Source organism: Dendrobates tinctorius, unplaced genomic scaffold (assembly GCF_039654945.1).
Source record: "Dendrobates tinctorius isolate UK_male_01 unplaced genomic scaffold, ASM3965494v1 ptg000502l, whole genome shotgun sequence".
NCBI lineage: Eukaryota > Metazoa > Chordata > Amphibia > Anura > Dendrobatidae > Dendrobates > Dendrobates tinctorius.
The window spans coordinates 408,530-427,962 of NW_027362161.1; the positions used below are offsets into that span (position 1 = coordinate 408,530).

The 19,433-nt window shown below is 52.4% G+C and overlaps 1 protein-coding gene across 2 annotated transcripts in view; it reads right to left on the bottom strand.

Annotated features, from left to right (window-relative positions):
* Window positions 1-16,030: 16,030 nt before the first annotated feature.
* TNK1 (tyrosine kinase non receptor 1) overlaps window positions 16,031-19,433 on the bottom strand; it is a 66,671-nt gene continuing 63,268 nt past the window's right edge. For both annotated transcript variants that reach the window (XM_073564935.1, XM_073564936.1), the window contains exons 11-14: window positions 19,334-19,419; window positions 18,893-19,251; window positions 16,760-16,855; window positions 16,031-16,659 (exon numbers count right to left, since the gene is read on the bottom strand). In XM_073564935.1, the coding sequence (XP_073421036.1) occupies window positions 16,534-16,659; window positions 16,760-16,855; window positions 18,893-19,251; window positions 19,334-19,419 (667 nt within the window). In that variant the 3' untranslated portion in view covers window positions 16,031-16,533. The remainder of the gene's footprint in view (window positions 16,660-16,759; window positions 16,856-18,892; window positions 19,252-19,333; window positions 19,420-19,433) is intronic.

Here is a 19,433-nt window from a genome sequence, read left to right on the forward strand (position 1 = left end):
CCAACCGTCCAAGAGCAGTTTGGCGATCAACAATGCCTTTTTCAACATGATGGAGCACCTTGCCATAAAGCAAAGGTGATAACTAAATGGCTCAGGGAACAAAACATAGAGATTTTGGGACCATGGCCTGGAAACTCCCCAGATCTTAATCCCATTGAGAACTTGTGGTCAATCATCAAGAGACAGGTGGACAAACAAAAACCTTCAAATTCAGACAAAATAAAAGCATTGATTTTGCAAGAATGGACTGCGATCAGTCAGGATTTGATCCAGAAGGTGATTGAGAGCATGCCAGGGAGAATTGCTGAGGTCCTGAAGAAGAAGGGTCAACACTGCAAATATTGACTTGCTGCATTAACTCATTCTAACTGTCAATATAACCTTCTGTTACTCATAATATGATTGCAGTTATATTTCTGTATGTGATAAAAACATCTGACAAACACACATAAAAACCAGAGGGCAGCAGATCATGTGAAAATATAATATTTGTGTCATTCTCAAAACTTTTGGCCATGACTGTAGAAGGATCAACTTTATTCTCATTTGCACAAGGAAAGACTAGAAGCAATGGGATGAAACTGAATGGGAGGAGACACAGATTAGATATTAGAAAAAAACTTTTTGACAGAGTGATCAATGATTGGAACAGGCTGCCACGAGAAGTGGTGAGTTCTCCATCAATGGAAGTCTTCAAACAGAGGCTGGACAGACATCTGACTGGGATGATTTAGCGAATCCTGCTTTGAGCAGGGGGTTGGACCAGATGGCCCAGGAGGTCCCTTCCAACTCTACAATTCTATGATTCTATGGGTCTGCACCCTTCCTGTATACCTGCACCCAGCCGTCCAGGGTCTGCACCCTTCCTGTATACCTGCACCCAGCGCTCTGGGGTCTGCACCCTTCCTGTATACCTGCACCCAGCGGTATGGGGTCTTCACCCTTCCTGTATACCTGCACCCAGCCTTCTGGGGTCTGTACCCTTCCTGTATACCTGCACCCAGCGGTCCGGGGTCTGCACCCTTCATGTATACCTGCACCCAGCGGTCCAGAGTCTGCACCCTTCCTGTATACCTGCACCCAGCGGTCCGGGGTCAGCACCCTTCCTGTATACCTGCACCCAGCGGTCAGGGGTCTGCACCCTTCCTGTATACCTGCACCCAGCGGTCCGGGGTCAGCACCCTTCCTGTATACCTGCACCCAGCGGTCCGGGGTCTGCACCCTTCCTGTATACCTGCACCCAGCGGTCCGGGGTCTGCACCCTTCCTGTATACCTGCACCCAGCGGTCCGGGGTCTGCACCCTTCCTGTATACCTGCACCCAGCGGTCCGGGGTCAGCACCCTTCCTGTATACCTGCACCCAGCGGTACGGGGGTTGTAACGGGGTCTACCCAAGCTGGGGTACCTCTTTCAGAACCACCCCGTGTTTTCGGAGGTCCGCTCTGCGTTGGCTGGAGTCTGAATGAATGACAATGGCTGGAATTCCTTGGTTACATGGGTGCATATAAAATATCACTGCTTCTCCATGTATTTCCAGTCTAACCACACTTTACTCACAGGGCACAGAATATATCACACAGATACAGAGGGCCGGCCAATAGAAAAGCGGCAGGCCAGACATGCATTACAAAAGCCGCAGGTGGCCAGAGCCTGCCGATGTTTACTGTGGGAATTACAAAGGTGGGGGGAGGGCGGACAAAAGGAGAATATCGTGTCCCCTCTGCCCAGGGGTGCAGCCTGTGAACTGATGCATTAGGGACATGCATCTCACATAGAACCTCTTATACATACATATAACTGCACAACATATTCTGGGTGCTGAGTGGCTCTGTAACACGTAACACGGCTCCCCTTTTCAGCGACGCGATCAGCATACAGTCTGATCCTCAACGGATCGGTTTGGGGATGACCGAAGTTTATGGGGTTGGTACAAGTTCCGTTTGTCGACTTAGCCCATCGGCATTACCGTGTTTGCCGGGTCTGTGGTGGATGGTGAAGTCCAGAGGTTGTAGGGCTAAACTCCACCGCAGCAATCTGGCGTTGTCTCCGGAGACCCGATTAAGCCAGACTAGGGGAATATGTTGTGCAGTTATATGTATATATAATAGGTTCTATATGAGATGCATGTCCCTAATGCATCAGCAGTGCCCGCCCTCCCCCCACCTTTGTAATTCCCACATTAAAAATCGGCAGGCTCCGGCCACCTGCTGCTTTTGTAATGCATGTCTGGCCTGCTGCTTGTCTATTGGCCGGCCCTCTGTATCTGTGTGATATATTCTGTGTCCTGTGAGTAAAGTGTTGTTAGACTGGAAATACATGGAGAAGCAGTGATCTTTTATATGCGCCCATGCACTCAGAGGAATTCCAGCCAGCGTCATTCATTCAGACTCCAGCCAACGCAGAGCGGACCTCCGAAAACACGGGGTGGTACTGAAAGAGGTACCCCAGCTTGGTAGACCCCGTTACACTGGTGGCAGACAGCGGGATTTGATACCCCTTCTTCTTTTAAAAGAACTGGTGGAAGCCCGAGGGTTGATCGCCAGCAAAACAAAAGCGGATTTGATAGCAGCCATCATGGAACACGACAGTGCAGCGCCCCCCAATGTGAATGTGGAGGAGACCGAATTCCAGAGGGAGGTTAAGAACAGACTGGCGTTCTATGGCCCAAACCCTGCAGTAGAGATCTTACAAGAGGTGATGGCTGATGTGCGTACTGATATGAAGGAAAAGATGGCCGAGCGGACCAGGATAGAGCTAGCCAAGGTGGAGATGGCAGAGCGGACCAAAGTGGAGCTTGCCAAGATGGAGATGGCAGAGCGGAGAGAGGAGAGTCAGCGAGCAGGGGGAGCTCTGGCCTTCGACCAGGTACCTTCAACAGTAAGCCACAAAAAGATCTAGTATAATGCCTTCTGACAGTTGGGGGAGGCAGAGGAAGACATTGATGGCTTTCTGCAGGACTTTGAGCGGCAGTGTGCCCTTCATCAAGTGAAGCCGGAGGAACGGGTTCAGATTTTGGCCAGCAAGCTGACAGGCTGGGCAGCGGACGCCTATCGCATGGTACCTGATGAGGACTGTATGGACTAGGAGCGGATCAAAGAAGTGATCTTGGCCCGGTATGTGCTGACACCAGAGGCCTACCACCAAAAGTTCCGCGGACTTATAAAACGCGTAACCGATACCCACGCTGAATGGGCCTGTAAATTACAGCGGTCACTGCTAGAGTGGGTACAAGGGAGCCAAGCAACCACTAAGGAGGACGTCCTCCAGCTCTTCCTGTTAGAACGATTCTTTAATGGACTAAACCCCAAGACACAGGAATGGCTTCGGGCCAGGCGGCCAACGACTCTTGAGAAAGCCGCTCGTCTGGCTGATGAACATCATGATGCCAGGAGGCCGCAGTTGTCCGGATCAAAGATGGTCACTAGGGGCCCGCCCATGGACCTGGAGGGCCCCAAACCACCGAAGATTGTAGGGGGACCAGCTAGAAACCCGGCCTACCACAGTGCCCCTGGGGCGCGATGCCACACCTGTCGTCAGCTGGGCCACCTGCAAAGACAATGTCCCAACTGGACTCAGCATACCCAGTGGCCAAAGGCGGGAACAGCTACCTTCAGCCGGGCTGCTGTACACTGCTACCAAGGTGAAGCTGACCCAGCATTGGGGGCTACGACTAACCAAGGGGTGGAAGAGATGGAGGAAGTGCTGCATGAAGTAGACCCCGTGCAGGCAGCCTGGGCAGATAATCGACAACAGCATCGACAGGTCGTGTGGGTTATTGGGAAATGTATGCAGGGACTAAGAGATTCCGGAGCAACTTTGACCCTTGTGAAGCCTCATCTCGTCCGGGACCAAGAGAAGACGGACCGGATAGTGGCAGTCCATGTAGCAGGGGGAGCCATACATCGACTGCCCACTTCCAGGATTCACCTGAACTGCGGAGTCGGGGATGGCCTTGTTGAGGTCGGCTTGATGGAGGATTTGCCTGCAGACGTCTTGCTGGGAAATGACTTGGGGCCCATGTTGTCTGCATTCTCGGTGGCCCCTCTGGCTGAGACCTATCCTGTGACCACCTGGAGACAAGCTCGAGCTGCGGAGGCGGAATCACACAGAGAAGGCCCAGGTAAGACATCCCAGCCCTGCACATATTCCCATAGCCAGACACATTTCTTGGGCCACCCCAGATGAATTTAAGAGGGAGTTCCTTGAGGATCCTTCATTAGAGGGATATCGTGGGAAGGCACAGGAGGGGAGAGGAGTACTGGAAGGGGAACAGTTTGTATGGAAGCAGGGACTCCTCTACCGGATCACAGAGCAGCACCACACAGGGACGAGCCCCACTATAAAACAACAGCTGGTAGTTCCCAAGAAGTATAGGCAGGAGCTACTGCGAATCTCTCATGACATACCCTTAGCCGGGCACTTCGGCGTCAGTCGCACCAGGCATCGTCTGACACAAAACTTCTTTTGGCCGAGGGTAACCTATGATGTTCGTCAGTACTGCCAGACCTGTGACAGTTGTCAGCGCATTGGCAAGAGGGGGGATCGATGCAAGGCCAAATTACGCCCCCTCCCCATTGTGGAGGAACCATTTAGCCGAGTAGCGGTCGATCTGATAGGGCCGTTAGCCAAACCCAGTCCGTCAGGGAAAAAGTATATATTGACAGTGGTAGATTATGCCACATGGTATCCAGAGGCGGTTGCGTTACCTAACATACTGGCAGAGACGGTGGCGGCCGCCCTGCTCCAGGTGCTCTCACGGGTTGGATTTCCCCGGGAGATTATCTCGGACCAGGGCACCCAGTTTACAGCAGAGGTGACCAACCAACTGTGGAAGCTGTGCGGCGTAAAGTCCATTAGAAGCGCCCCGCACCACCCGCAAACCAATGGGTTGTGTGAACGTTTTAACGGGACATTAAAACAGCTCATTGGGACTTTTACCAGGACCTACAGGGACTGGGAGAAATTCTTGCCACACCTCCTGTTTGCCTATCGGGAGGTGCCCCAAGAATCCACAGGGTTCTCCCCGTTCGAGCTGGTATACGGGAGACGGGTAAGGGGACCCCTAAACTTAGTGCTGGAACACTGGGAAGGGGAGGGCCTCATAGAAGGGGTACCTATTGTACTCTATATGCTGGTGTGGCGCCCCCAGGAGTACGGTCGCCACACTGGCTTTGCCTTCCTCCAGGGGAGGGTAATGCCAGGCTTGGAGGCAATGATGGGACTCTCTCACAGTCAATCCATGCATACAACACAGTTTCCCTTCTGACCAGCAGGGGGAGCTCTGACCCACGATTGAGGGGAGGAGTGATCCCTGAGGGCCAGGAGGAAGAGGTTCATTTAGTCTGCGGAGGGTGAAGTGTGCAGATGGAGAATGGGAAGCTGGAGGTTGAGCTGCAGCAGGCGAGCTCCCTCAGCTTGAGAGCGCACAGAACTGGAGTCTGGTCTCCACGGTGGTACGGGTACTAATGGTCCTGCCACAGATACCCGAGGAGTAGGAGGCTGTAGATGCCCTGCTCCCATCGAAGACTTGAGGCACAACAGCAAAACGGATAGAGAGCAGGGGATTCAGAGAGTGAGAGGAGTCCCAGAGAGAGAGGCTACAGCTGTCTGTCATACAAGTAAAGACTAGGAACACCTAGAGAGAGGCATTCCAGGGTAACTAAGTACTCGAGTGCTTCACACCTAAAGGCGCATTGGAGGAATCTTCAGGAAGGTACATGTTGGCGGAGTGTGGAAGGGAGAATCCTATCCTGCTTGGAGGTTGGCTGGAGCCCTGACCTGGAGAACATGGTACAGAGGCAGGCAGTTGTGTGAACTGCAAACAGTGAGTAAAGCTTTGGAACCGCACACTCTGGTGTCCTCCAGTTATTCCAGCACCACTACACCTGGGTACCAGCCTCCATACATTCTGCGCCTCTCCTCATCCATTGCACCTACACTGCCCTGGGACTACAGCTCTACCTGTGTGGAGCTATACCATCTCTGCTGCACCACACCACCAGTCCCAGCGGATCTGCATGCAGCGTTGGCTTACCATCTTACTTGCCCAACACCACGGGTGGCGTCACAAACTATTCATATAAACTCTAACACCATTAACATCACCGCCATTGATATTGGGCGCCCAGGGCCACAGACCGGGTCACCGCTGCTGTGACACATTCCCGCCTTGACACCGGCCCGGTACCGAGTACCCCGCTGCCCTGGGTGTGCGAGGGCGACCCAATTTTGGCGTCACGAACAGGATGACGAGACCCGATGCCATCGGGTTCTGTGTGCCTTGGATTTACAACTTTTGAAAATGTGCAGAAGACCAAATTTAATAGACTGTAAAATGGACATTAGAAATGGCCGCTGGCACGGAGAAGAAGGGCGTGAGGAGATGGGAGGTCCTAAGAAAAGACCGCGAAGAGTCTTGGGCCGTCCCTGCCTGAATTACTATGTGACAGATGCATGGCCCACCCCCCGAGGGGTTCGTATACTGGCTTGGTATGGAGGCGCTGGAAGAAGACGCCGCCCCCGGAAGGAGGGGCAGAGAAAGCCAGTGGCGAGCAGAAGGGCGGAGCAAGAAGAAGAACGCCAGAACGCCATTTTGGAGAGGGAGATGAAGGAGGCTGGGGTTATCAGAGACAGTTGTAGCCCCTGGGCAGCTCCCATTGTGTTTGTAAGAAAAAGGATGGTACCATGAGAATGTGTGTTGATTACAGAAAGATTAATAGTATTACACATAAAGACGCCTACCCATTACCTAGAATTGAGGAATCCTTAGCTGCATTTAAAACTGTTAATTACTTTTCCACTTTGGATCTTACCAGTGGGCATTGGCAGGTTCTCGTGGCAGAGGCAGATAAAGGGAAAACCACATTTACCACTCCAATGGGTCTCTGTGAGTTCAATTATATGCCATTTGGGCTCTGCACTGCTCCAGGGACATTTCAACGGCTCATAGAGTGCTGCCTGGGACACATGAACTTTGAAACGGTCCAGCTGTACATGGATGATGTCATCGTTTTCTCCAAGACCTATGAAGAGCATCTGGAACACCTGGCCGAAGTGTTTGAAGCTTTGTCCAATTTTGGCCTGAAAGTGAAGCCATCAAAATGCCACCTCCTGAAGCTTAAGGTACAGTACCTCGGTCATGTGGTCAGTGCAGAAGGTGTGGCACCAGATCCTGACAAGGTCACGGTCACCCGGGACTGGACGAAGCCCAGCAACCTCCATGAGGTACGCCAATTCCTTGGACTGGTAGGCTACTACCGGAGATTCATCAAAGGCTTTACTGAAATAGCCACCCCGATGCAAAACCTTCTGGTGGTGCAGTCCAAGAAAAGCAAGCAGAAGAATTCCACATTTGAATGGACTGAAGAGTTGGAGAGATCTTTCACCAGACTGAAGATGGCTCTCACAGGTGACGACGTTCTGGCCTACCCAGATTATGACAAACCCTTTGTGCTGTACACGGATGCCAGCAACGTGGGATTAGGAGTACTGTCGCAGGTACAGAATGGAGAGAGTGATCTCCTACGCCAGCAGGAAGCTGCATCCCACTGAGAGGAACCCTGATAATTACAGTTCTTTCAAGCTGGAGTTCCTTGCCATAGTCTGGGCTGTCACTGAAAGGTTCAAGCATTACCTAGCTTTGGCCAAATTTACAATCTTCACGGACAACAACCTGTTGACTCACTTAGACATTGCCAAGCTAGGAGCACTGGAGCAGCGATGGATGGCTCGGTTATCCAATTATGAGTTTACCATCAAGTGCCGGGCAGGGCACAAGAATGCCAATGCTGATGCGCTGTCCAGGATGCCGAACCTACCAGATGGGGGAGAAGACCCTGAGGCTCTGGAGGAGATCGAACTGCCTCCCTTCCACAGGCCACTGGCGGCCCAACGTGCTCAAGGAGTGAGAAACAGGCGGCCTGGCTTGAAGGAAGTCACTCTGAATCCTTTGCCCCATCATGACTGGGCAGAAACACAAGATAGTGACCCAGCAGGCCGCCTGGTGAAAGAGCTGTTGATACGAGCTGACTCACGTCCAGAGTCGGATGCTCCTGAAGAAACCCAGCAGCTGTGGAAGGAGAGAGGCCGGCTGTTTATCTACGAAGGGAAGCTGTGTCGAAGGAGTATCAATGCCCGCACACATGAGCTGGTCTGGCAAGTAATAGTCCAGAAGAGAGAGGCATCAATGGTCCTGGTCCTGGAAGCATACCGCCAAGGAGCTGGACACTTCGGATGGAAGAAGTTGGAAGCATTGCTCCGAGAGAGGTTCTACTGGGCTGGTATGAGGAAAGCCATTGAGAGGTGGTGCTGGGAGTGTGGACGATGTAACCTGCGCAGAAAGGATCGAGACAGCCAGAGAGCTCACCTGCAACCAATCATCACCAAACAGCCCCTCGAGTTGGTAGCCCTGGACCATGTGAAGCTGGTTCCAAGCCGGTCGGGCTACAGCTATGCTCTCACCATTGTGGACCACTACTCAAGATTCCTGGTAGTTGTACCCGTCAAAGATCTCACTGCCAGGACAGCAGCCAGAGCCTTCCAACAGCACTTCTGTAGGCCACATGGGTATCCTGAAAGAGTACTCACAGATCAAGGTCCAGATTTCGAGGCAGAAGTGTTCAATGAGTTCTGCAACTTGTATGGTTGTAAGAAGATCCGGACAACACCTTATCACCCACAGACCAACGGCATGTGCGAGAAGATGAACCAGGTAGTGATTGATTTACTGAAGACATTGCCCTTGGAGGAGAGAAATCTGTGGCCAGAAAAGTTGCCCGATCTGGTGGACCTCTACAACCATATCCCAGTGAACTCTACCAACTGTACTCCAGCGTACCTGATGAGAGCAAGGCCTGGTAAGCTGCCTATTGACTTGGACATGGGAGTCCTGACGCCTGAAGTAACGTCACCAGATGCTGACTGGGACAAGGAGAGACAGCAGCAGTACAGAAGGGTACAGGAGTGTGTGGAGAAGAGTCTGGCCCAGGCAAGGCAGAAGCAGGAGAGACTTTATAACCAAAATGCACCTGCTGTTCCTTTTTCGCCGGGAGAACAAGTTCTCAAGAGAAAAAGAAGACTGAATAAGCTGGATGATCAATGGGAAGAGGAGCCTTACACCATTCTGCCCTCAAACTTTGATAATGCTAAAATATGCCTGGTTAGTAAAGATGGAGGAGGAGACCTCAGCAGCGGTATCCAGGGACCATTTGAAGTTGTGGCCTGATCAGTTAAAAGAGAGAAAAGAAGAATCCGATAACCTCCAACCGATAGAGGCGGAAGAGAAGGTCAGCACAAAACATGGGGAGTTCCCTGCGAATTGGACTAGAATTATTGATGCAATAGTGGTGCAAGTGTTGTTATTCCCTCAAGTGGAAGCACAGGAGGACGTGACTCGAGAAGATCAGGAGAATCAGGTAGCAGAAGCCACACCAGCAGTGGAGTCAGAGAACCCTCGCCCTGCCAGTGGTGAACCTATTGTACCCCTGGGTAGTCCAAGAGTCACTAGACAAACACATACCCCTGTGCCATGAAGAATCCCTAGTAGTGTACCCAGCACCTCACACACTACAGCACCAGTGTTACGTAGATCCGCTCGTACCACACGTGGTGTACTACCAGTTAGGTTCCGCATCTAAACTAAATGTAAATATGTAACTGTTTTCAAGACTTTGTGCCTACAGGTAACCTGTAAGAGTTCCCTTTGATTTTTATGGACACTGAACCACAGGACTTGTGTGTGGTCAAAAACTTTATAAATAACTAGCTGAAGAGCCCGGCGCTGCCCGGGCATAGTAACTAACTGTGGTTAGTTATAACAAATTATAATTATCCTCCATCCCATAGTCCCGTGCCCATATACCCATCATACATATCCGCCATCCCATAGTCCCGTGCCCATATACCCATCATACATATCCGCCATCCCATAGTCCCGTGCCCATATACCCGTCATACATATCCTCCATCCCATAGTCCTGTGCCCATATACCCATCACACATCCTCCATCCCATAGTCCCGTGCCCATATACCCATCATACATATTCTCCATCCCATAGTCCTGTGCCCATATACCCGTCATACATATCCTCCATCCCATAGTCCAGTGCCCATATACCCATCACACATCCTCCATCCCATAGTCCTGTGCCCATATACCCATCATACATATCCTCCATCCCATAGTCCAGTGCCCATATACATATCCTCCATCCCATAGTCCAGTGCCCATATACATATCCTCCAGCCCATAGGCCCGTGCCCATATACCCGTCATACATATCCTCCATCCCATAGTCCAGTGCCCATATACCCATCACACATCCTCCATCCCATAGTCCTGTGCCCATATACCCATCATACATATCCTCCATCCCATAGTCCAGTGCCCATATACATATCCTCCATCCCATAGTCCAGTGCCCATATACATATCCTCCAGCCCATAGGCCCGTGCCCATATACCCGTCATACATATCCTCCATCCCATAGTCCAGTGCCCATATACCCATCACACATCCTCCATCCCATAGTCCTGTGCCCATATACCCATCATACATATCCTCCATCCCATAGTCCAGTGCCCATATACATATCCTCCATCCCATAGTCCAGTGCCCATATACATATCCTCCAGCCCATAGGCCCATGCCCATATACCCGTCATACATATCCTCCATCCCATAGTCCAGTGCCCATATACCCATCACACATCCTCCATCCCATAGTCCCGTGCCCATATACCCGTCATACATATCCTCCATCCCATAGTCCTGTGCCCATATACCCGTCATACATATCCTCCATCCCATAGTCCAGTGCCCATATACATATCCTCCATCCCATAGTCCAGTGCCCATATACATATCCTCCATCCCATAGTCCAGTGCCCATATACATATCCTCCAGCCCATAGGCCCGTGCCCATATACCCGTCATACATATCCTCCATCCCATAGTCCAGTGCCCATATACCCATCACACATCCTCCATCCCATAGTCCTGTGCCCATATACCCGTCATACATATCCTCCATCCCATAGTCCAGTGCCCATATACATATCCTCCATCCCATAGTCCAGTGCCCATATACATATCCTCCATCCCATAGTCCCGTGCCCATATACCCGTCATACATATCCTCCATCCCATAGTCCAGTGCCCATATACCCATCATACATATCCTCCATCCCATAGTCCCGTGCCCATATACCCATCACACATCCTCCATCCCATGGTCAACCATTATGACATCATAATGAGCGGCGGCAGGGCTTGCAACCTATGATGACATCAGCATCGCCATGGCAACCATTGTGACATCAAAATGAAGGGTGGGGCTTGACGCGCACACACTGCTTCCCCAGTATGCAAATAGGGGCATTGTGACATCACAATGAGGGGCGGGGCTTGACATGCACACACTTTTTCCCCCAGTATGTAGATAGGGGCAAAATTGTTTGGTGAATTGGAACGCGCGGGGTTAAAATTTCGCCTCACAACATAGCTTAGGACGCTCTCGGGGTCCAGACGTGTGACTGTGCCAAATTTTGTGGCTGTAGCTGCGACGGTGCGGATGCCTATCCCGGACATACACACATACACACACACATACATACATACACACATACATACATACACACTTTGAGCTTTATATATTAGATTTACCATTTGCCCAGGAATGGACCATTGACATTGATGCTGGCCTTACCATCATAGGGCCATTTTTGGAAACACTTGGTTTTTGTACATTTTTCCTTTTTCAAGTCTTGTACAAATATTATTGTTCAAATGTTTATATGTTGTTTTTCATGTGTTTCTTTTGTTCAGCCCAGGAGTGCTGACTTTCACTAGGGGGGAATGTGCCGCCCCCAGGAGTACGGTCGCCACACTGGCTTTGCCTTCCTCCAGGGGAGGGTAATGCCAGGCTTGGAGGCAATGATGGGACTCTCTCACAGTCAATCCATGCATACAACACAGTTCCCCTCCTGACCAGCAGGGGGAGCTCTGACCCAGGATTGAGGGGAGGAGGGATCCCTGAGGGCCAGGAGGAAGAGGTTCAGTTAGTCTGCGGAGGGTGAAGTGTGCAGACGGAGAATGGGAAGCTGGAGGTTGCGCTGCAGCAGACGAGCTCCCTCAGCTTGAGAGCGCACATAACTGGATTCGGGTCTCCACGGTGGTACGGGCATTAACGGCCCTGCCACAGATACCCGAGGAGTAGGAGGCTGTAGATGCCCTGCTCCCATCGAAGACTTGAGGCACAACAGCAAAAAGGATAGAGAGCCGGGGATTCAGAGAGTGAGAGGAGTCCCAGATAGAGAGGCTACAGCTGTCTGTCATACAAGTAAAGACTAGGAACACCTAGAGAGAGGCATTCCAGGGTAACGTAAGTACTGGAGTGCTTCGCACCTAAAGGCGCATTGGAGGAATCGTTCAGGAAGGTACATGTTGGCGGAGTGTGGAAAGGAGAATACTATCCTGCCTGGAGGTTGGCTGGAGCCCTGACCTGGAGAACATAGTATGGAGGCAGGCAGTGGTGTGAACTGCAAACAGTGAGTAAAGCTTTGGAACTGCATACTCTGGTGTCCTCCAGATATTCCAGCACCACTACTCCTGGGTACCAGCATCTATACCATTCTGCACCCCTCCTCATCCATTGCACCTACACTACCCTGGGACTACAGCTCTACCTGTGGGGAGCTATACCATCTCTGCTGCACCACACCATCAGTCCCAGTGGATCTGCATGCAGCGTTGGCTTACCATCTTACTTGCCAAACACCACGGGTGGCGTCACAAACTATTCATATAAACTCTAACACCATTAACATCACCGCCATTGATATTGGGCGCCCAGGGCCACAGACCGGGTCACCGCTGCTGTGACACACTCCCGCCTTGACACCGGCCCGGTACCGAGTACCCCGCTGCCCTGGGTGTGCGAGGGAGACCCACTGGAATTCCGGGACCGCCTACAGGAGCTGACTCAGGCTGTACATGAGAACATGCAGGCGACACAGCGGCGCCAGCGCGTATGGTACGAACAGAGGGCCAGAGAGCGCACCTTGGAAATACGCCCCCTGAGGAAGGAAGATCATTTCCGAAACGTACGTCGGGGTCAGCTGAGCTTTGGATTCAGTGTCTCTCCCCTCTCCCCTCCTGGTATGTACCTTGCTTTTGTGTCTTTGTAACTTCACCCCTGATTATATGACTGTCCAGCCGGGGATTTTACCCCTTACTGCTTTTCACTGGTCTGCCTGTTATATATTGGGTGTTTACACTTGGACACTTATTTACCTTTACCACCAGGTGTTTACTCACGATAAGGGTCAGAGTGAGGTTTTTGACACTGTATACCCCTTTGCTCTGCTTCTGCTTATGTCACCCTTTGTTTGTCATTGCTTGTGCTTTTCTACCTGTGTTATGTAATAAAGATTTGTGATTTTATCATACCTTGGACATCTATGCACTGATTTCCTTTTGCTGCTACTTTGGAAATAGGACAGAAGGTCCTGGTGTTAGAGCCCACTAAGCAGAATAAGTTCCAAGCTGCATGGCAGGGGCCCTACCAGGTAGTGGGGAAAATAGCCGACACAACCTATAATGTCGCCGATTGTGACGACCCCAGGGTTATCCGCATGTTCCACGTGAAGATGCTGAAGCCCTACCGGGAGCGCCCTGAAGAGGTAGTGGCCATCTGTGCACCTGAAGCAGAGGATTTAGCCGGACTTCCCTTGCCGGATGCCTTAGGGGAAAGGACTCAGTCTAAAACATGGGACCAGGTACACTTGGGTGAAGACCTAGGCCCCCGGGAGAGACAGCAGGCGGAGGCGTTGTTGAGGCTGCGACAGAGGATGTTTTCAGAGAGACCGGGGTACACTCGCCTGGCACAACACAAGGTTGAGACCCAGGATCAGACCCCCCCTGCGACAAAACCCCTTCCGCGTCCCTGAGTCTGTACGAGAGGGAATGCGACAAGAGATACAAGAGATGTTGCATTTAGGGGTCATTGAAGAGTCAGATAGTCCCTGGGCATCCCCCGTAGTGTTGGTGCCCATGAAGGATGGGACTACACGGTTTTGTGTAGACTATCGTAAGCTCAATGAGAAAACAGTGACGGATGCATACCCCATGCCGCGTGTGGATGAGTTGTTAGACCGGCTGGCGGGGGCAAAGTATTTGACCACCATCGATCTATGCAAAGGCTACTGGCAGATTCCCCTTAGTCCTGCTATTCCCAAGTCGGCATTTGTCACCCCGTTCAGCTTATTCCAGTTTCGAGTTATGCCATTCGGGATGAAGAATGCCCCGGCGACCTTCCAAAGGCTGGCTGACCGGCTTCTGGATGTTCTCCAGGACTATGCTTGTGCCTACCTGGACAACATCGCCATCTACAGTGCGACATGGGAGGAGCATCTAAATCACCTAGAGACAGTATTGGACAGGATCCACCAGGCCGGAATCACCCTGAACCCAAACAAGTGTCACGTGGGCAAAGCAGAGGTTCAGTATTTAGGGCATTGGGTGGGAAGTGGGAAACAGCGACCAGAACCAGCCAAGATTGAGGCCATAGCCAAATGGCCCATCCCACGCACTAAAACCCAGGTCATGGCGTTTCTAGGGACAGCGGGGTATTACAGGAAATTCGTTCCCAATTACAGCAGCGTAGCCAAACCCCTCACTGATCTGACCCGTAAGAACCAACCCCGCCAGGTAACCTGGACCTCAGAGTGTGAGGAAGCCTTCCGCCAACTAAAGGACGCCCTCACCAATACCCCTGTATTGGCCGCACCCGATCCAACTAAACGTTTCCTGGTTCACACAGACGCTTCTATGTTTGGATTGGGGGCAGTACTGAGCCAAGTCGGGCCGGACGGCCAAGAACACCAGGTAGCTTACCTGAGTCGGAAACTACTGCCCCGTGAAGTAAGCTATGCGGCCATCGAGGAGTGCCTGTCGGTAGTATGGGCACTCAAGAAGGTGCAACCATATTTGTATGGACGACAGTTTTCCCTCCTAACGGACCATAATCCCCTAGTCTGGCTTAATCGGGTCTCCGGAGACAACGCCAGATTGCTGCGGTGGAGTTTAGCCCTACAACCTCTGGACTTCACCATCCACCACAGACCCGGCAAACAAAACGGTAACACCGATGGACTAAGTCGACAAACGGAACTTGTACCAACCCCATAAACTTCGGTCATCCCCAAACCGATCCGTTGAGGATCAGACTGTGTATGCCGATCGCGTCACTGAAAAGGGGAGCCGTGTTACAGAACCACTCAGCACCCAGAATATGTTGTGCAGTTATATGTATGTATAAGAGGTTCTATGTGAGATGCATGTCCCTAATGCATCAGCCCACAGGCTGCGCCCCTGGGCAGAGGGGACACGATATTCTCCTTTTGTCCGACCTCCCCCCACCTTTGTAATTCCCACAGTAAACATCGGCAGGCTACGGCCATCTGCGGCTTTTGTAATGCATGTCTGACCTGCCGCTTTTCTATTGGCCTGCCCTCTGTATCTGTGTGATATATTCTGTGTCCTGTGAGTAAAGTGTTGTCAGACTGGAAATACATGGAGAAGCAGTGATCTTTTATATGCGCCTATGTAACCAAGGAATTCCAGCCAGCATCATTCATTCAGACTCCAGCCAACCAGAGCGGACCTCCGAAAACACGGGGTGGTACTGAAAGAGGTACCCCAGCTTGGTAGACCCCGTTACACCTGCACCCAGCGGTCCAGGGTCTGCACCCTTCCTGTATACCTGCACCCAGCGGTCCGGGGTCTGCACCCTTCCTGTATACCTGCACCCAGCGGTCCTGGGTCTGCACCCTTCCTGTATACCTGCACCCAGCGGTCCGGGGTCTGCACCCTTCCTGTATACCTGCACCCAGCGGTCCGGGGTCTGCACCCCTCCTAATATCTGACCAGTTTCTGTCCGGCAGATCTGCCAATCACAGGATTGCATGGCGGCTCCGGCTGATTGGTCGGCCCATTAACCCCTTCCCTCCCCAGAGGCAGAGACGTGAGTGTGGGTACAGCTTTATTGTCTGCGGCCGCTCCCTCCTCCGCACACATCGGACCAGTTCCTGCACATACGTAACATTCCTGTCAATGTTCAGTCCACGCTGGGAGTTGTCATCCGCCGGCCGCTCCCACAGTCACAGCAGTGTCCCTCTGATAACACTTCCTGGCTCCTATGATAATACTGCTCTGCCACCTCTTGTTCTGTGGCAAGGTGCACTTTTCCATCCGGGGGTCCACCCCCAGCAGATTCTGTTCTTCCATCCGGGGGTCCACCCCCAGCAGATTCTGTTCTTCCATCCGGGGGTTCACCCCCAGCAGATTCTGTTCTTCCATCCGGGGGTCCACCTCCAGCAGATTCTGTTCTTCAGTCCGCTGGGGTTCCCCATAACGTCGTGACCCCCCCAGAACGAGGCATCCAGCACCCCGGGGTCCTCAATATGGCGACCATTAGGCCCCAAGAGCTGGGGCCGTTGTCTTCATGCCGTTGCCCGTCATCCTCGGGACAGTCACTGGGGATGCAGGGCGCGGCGCAGCACGTAGCGGGACGCGGCCTCGAGGCTCCAATGACACTTCTCCAGGATCCGCCGGCAATCCTCCTTACTGTGGCGGCTCACGTTGTACAGCTGCTCCACCTGCAAGAGAACACGGGGTCACAGCGGGCTGAGCAGAGGTCACAGCAGGCCGAGCAGTGACCGCTGCCCCCAACATGACGGTCCCATGGCCTCCACTCACCTTCAGAGCCTGCACCGCGCGGCCAATGTCACCACCGAAGCTGCGGAGAGCGTCCCGACACTCCTCTGTCGTCACCCCGTGAACTCGATCCTCCACCTGAGCAGAAGAAACAAGATACTCCAGTCACCTCCATAGCTGCACTCGCATCTTATACTCGTCATCTCCAGAGCTGCACTCGCATCTTATACTCCAGTCACCTCCAGAGCTGCACTCACATCTTATACCCCAGTAACCTCCAGTGCTGCACTCACATCTTATACTCCAGTCACCTCCAGAGCTGCACTCGCATCTTATACTCCAGTCACCTCCAGAGCTGCACTCGCATCTTATACCCCAGTCACCTCCAGAGCTGCACTCGCATCTTATACCCCAGTCACCTCCAGAGCTGCACTCGCATCTAATTCCCCAGTCACCTCAAGCTGCACTCACATCTTATACTCCAGGCACCTCCAGAGCTGCACTCGCATCTTATACCCCAGTCACCTCCAGTGCTGCACTCGCATCTTATACCCGTCACCTCCAGAGCTGCACTCGCATCTTATACCCCAGTCACCTCCAGAGCTGCACTCGCATCTTATACCCCAGTCACCTCCAGAGCTGCACTCGCATCTTATACCCCAGTCACCTCCAGTGCTGCACTCGCATCTTATACCGCAGTCACCTCCAGTGCTGCACTCGCATCTTATACCCCAGTCACCTCCAGAGCTGCACTCGCATCTTATACCCTAGTCACCTCCAGTGCTGCACTCGCATCTTATACTCCAGTCACCTCCACAGTTGCACTCACATCTTATACTCCAGTCACCTCCAGAGCTCCACTCACATCTTATACTTGTTACCTCCAGAGCTGCACTCGCATCTTATACTCCAGTCACCTCCAGAGCTGCACTCGCATCTTATACTCGTCATCTCCAGAGCTGCACTCGCATCTTATACTCCAGTCACCTCCAGAGCTGCACTCACATCTTATACCCCAGTAACCTCCAGTGCTGCACTCACATCTTATACTCCAGTCACCTCCAGTGCTGCACTCACATCTTATACTCCAGTCACCTCCACAGCTGCACTCGCATCTTATACTCCTGTCACCTCCACAGCTGCACTCGCATGTTATACTCTAGTCACATCCAGAGCTGCACTCGCATCTTATACTCTAGTCACCTCCAGAGTTGCACTCGCATCTTATACTCTAGTCACCTCCAGAGTTGCACTCGCATCTTATACTCCAGTCACCTCCAGAGCTGAACTCGCATCTTATACTCCAGTCACCTCCACAGCTGCACTAACATCTTATACTCCAATCACCTCCAGAGCTGCACTCACAGCTTATACTCGACACGTCCAGAGCTGCATTCACATCTTATACTCCAGTCACCTCCAGAGCTGTACTCACAGCTTATACTCCAGTCACCCCCAGCGCTGAACTCATCTTATACTCCCGTCACCTCCACAGCTGCACTCGCATCTTATACTTCAGTCACCTCCAGAGCTGCACTCGCATCTTATACTTCAGCCACCTCCAGAGAGCTGCATTCACATCTTATACTCCTGTCACCTCCAGTGCTGCACTGGCATCTTATACCCCAGTCACCTCCAGAGCTGCACTGGCATCTTATACTTCAGTCACCTCCACAGCTGCACTCGCATGTTATACTCTAGTCACGTCCAGAGCTGCACTCATATCTTATACTCTAGTCACCTCCAGAGTTGCACTCGCATCTTATACTCCAGTCACCTCCAGAGCTACACTGGCATCTTATACTTCAGTCACCTCCACAGCTGCACTCGCAGCTTATACTCCGGTCACCTCCAGAGCTACACTGGCATCTTATACTTCAGTCACCTCCACAGCTGCACTCGCAGCTTATACTCCAGTCACCTCCAGAGCTGCACTGGCATCTTATACTTCAGTCACCTCCACAGCTGCACTCGCATCTTATACTCCTGTCACCTCCAGAGTTGCACTCGCATCTTATACTCCAGTCACCTCCAGAGCTGCACTGGCATCTTATACACCAGTCACCTCCAGAGCTGCACCTCCCATCTCCTAAAATGCAGAGTAGCAGGTCCTAGAATGGAGGTCTGCAGCTCTGGAGGTGACTGGAGCCATGCTGGGATGATGAGGGCAGTCACCTCTTTGATCTTCCTCTGGAGGTCGCTCTCCGTTGAGCCTCCTTTCTGTGTCACCACTTTCCCGTCTGACGGCAGCCGGTGGACTCCATCCCCAGCGGATGCTCGTGTGATGGGGGAGGGGTAGTCCGTGTTGGGCAGGGGAAGGAATCTCTCCTTGGGGGCGGAGAGCTTTGGTTTGGGCAGGATTGGTGGGCGGATATTGGCAAGGATTCTCCGCGGGGGCAGGTCACTCATTCGTCTGGGGGATGGGTCTCGGGGTGGGGAGCTCTCCAGGTCTCGAACGCGGTTTCGGGGTCCGGGGACGTTCAGACGAGTGTTCTGTGGGAAGTCCGAGAGGGACTCCAGACTCTTCGAGAGTCCTGAGGTGGAAAAACCAAAAGTGAGATCAAGGGCCATCACCAACTGGAGCAGCCGGTGGCTCGAGGACAGCGGGGCACTCACGCTGCATGTGCAAAAGCTTGACTCCTCCTCCAGCAACTCCTCCTGCTCCTCCTCTCCGTGCAGCATCTTTTCCTCTATTACGCCTCCTACAATGAACACA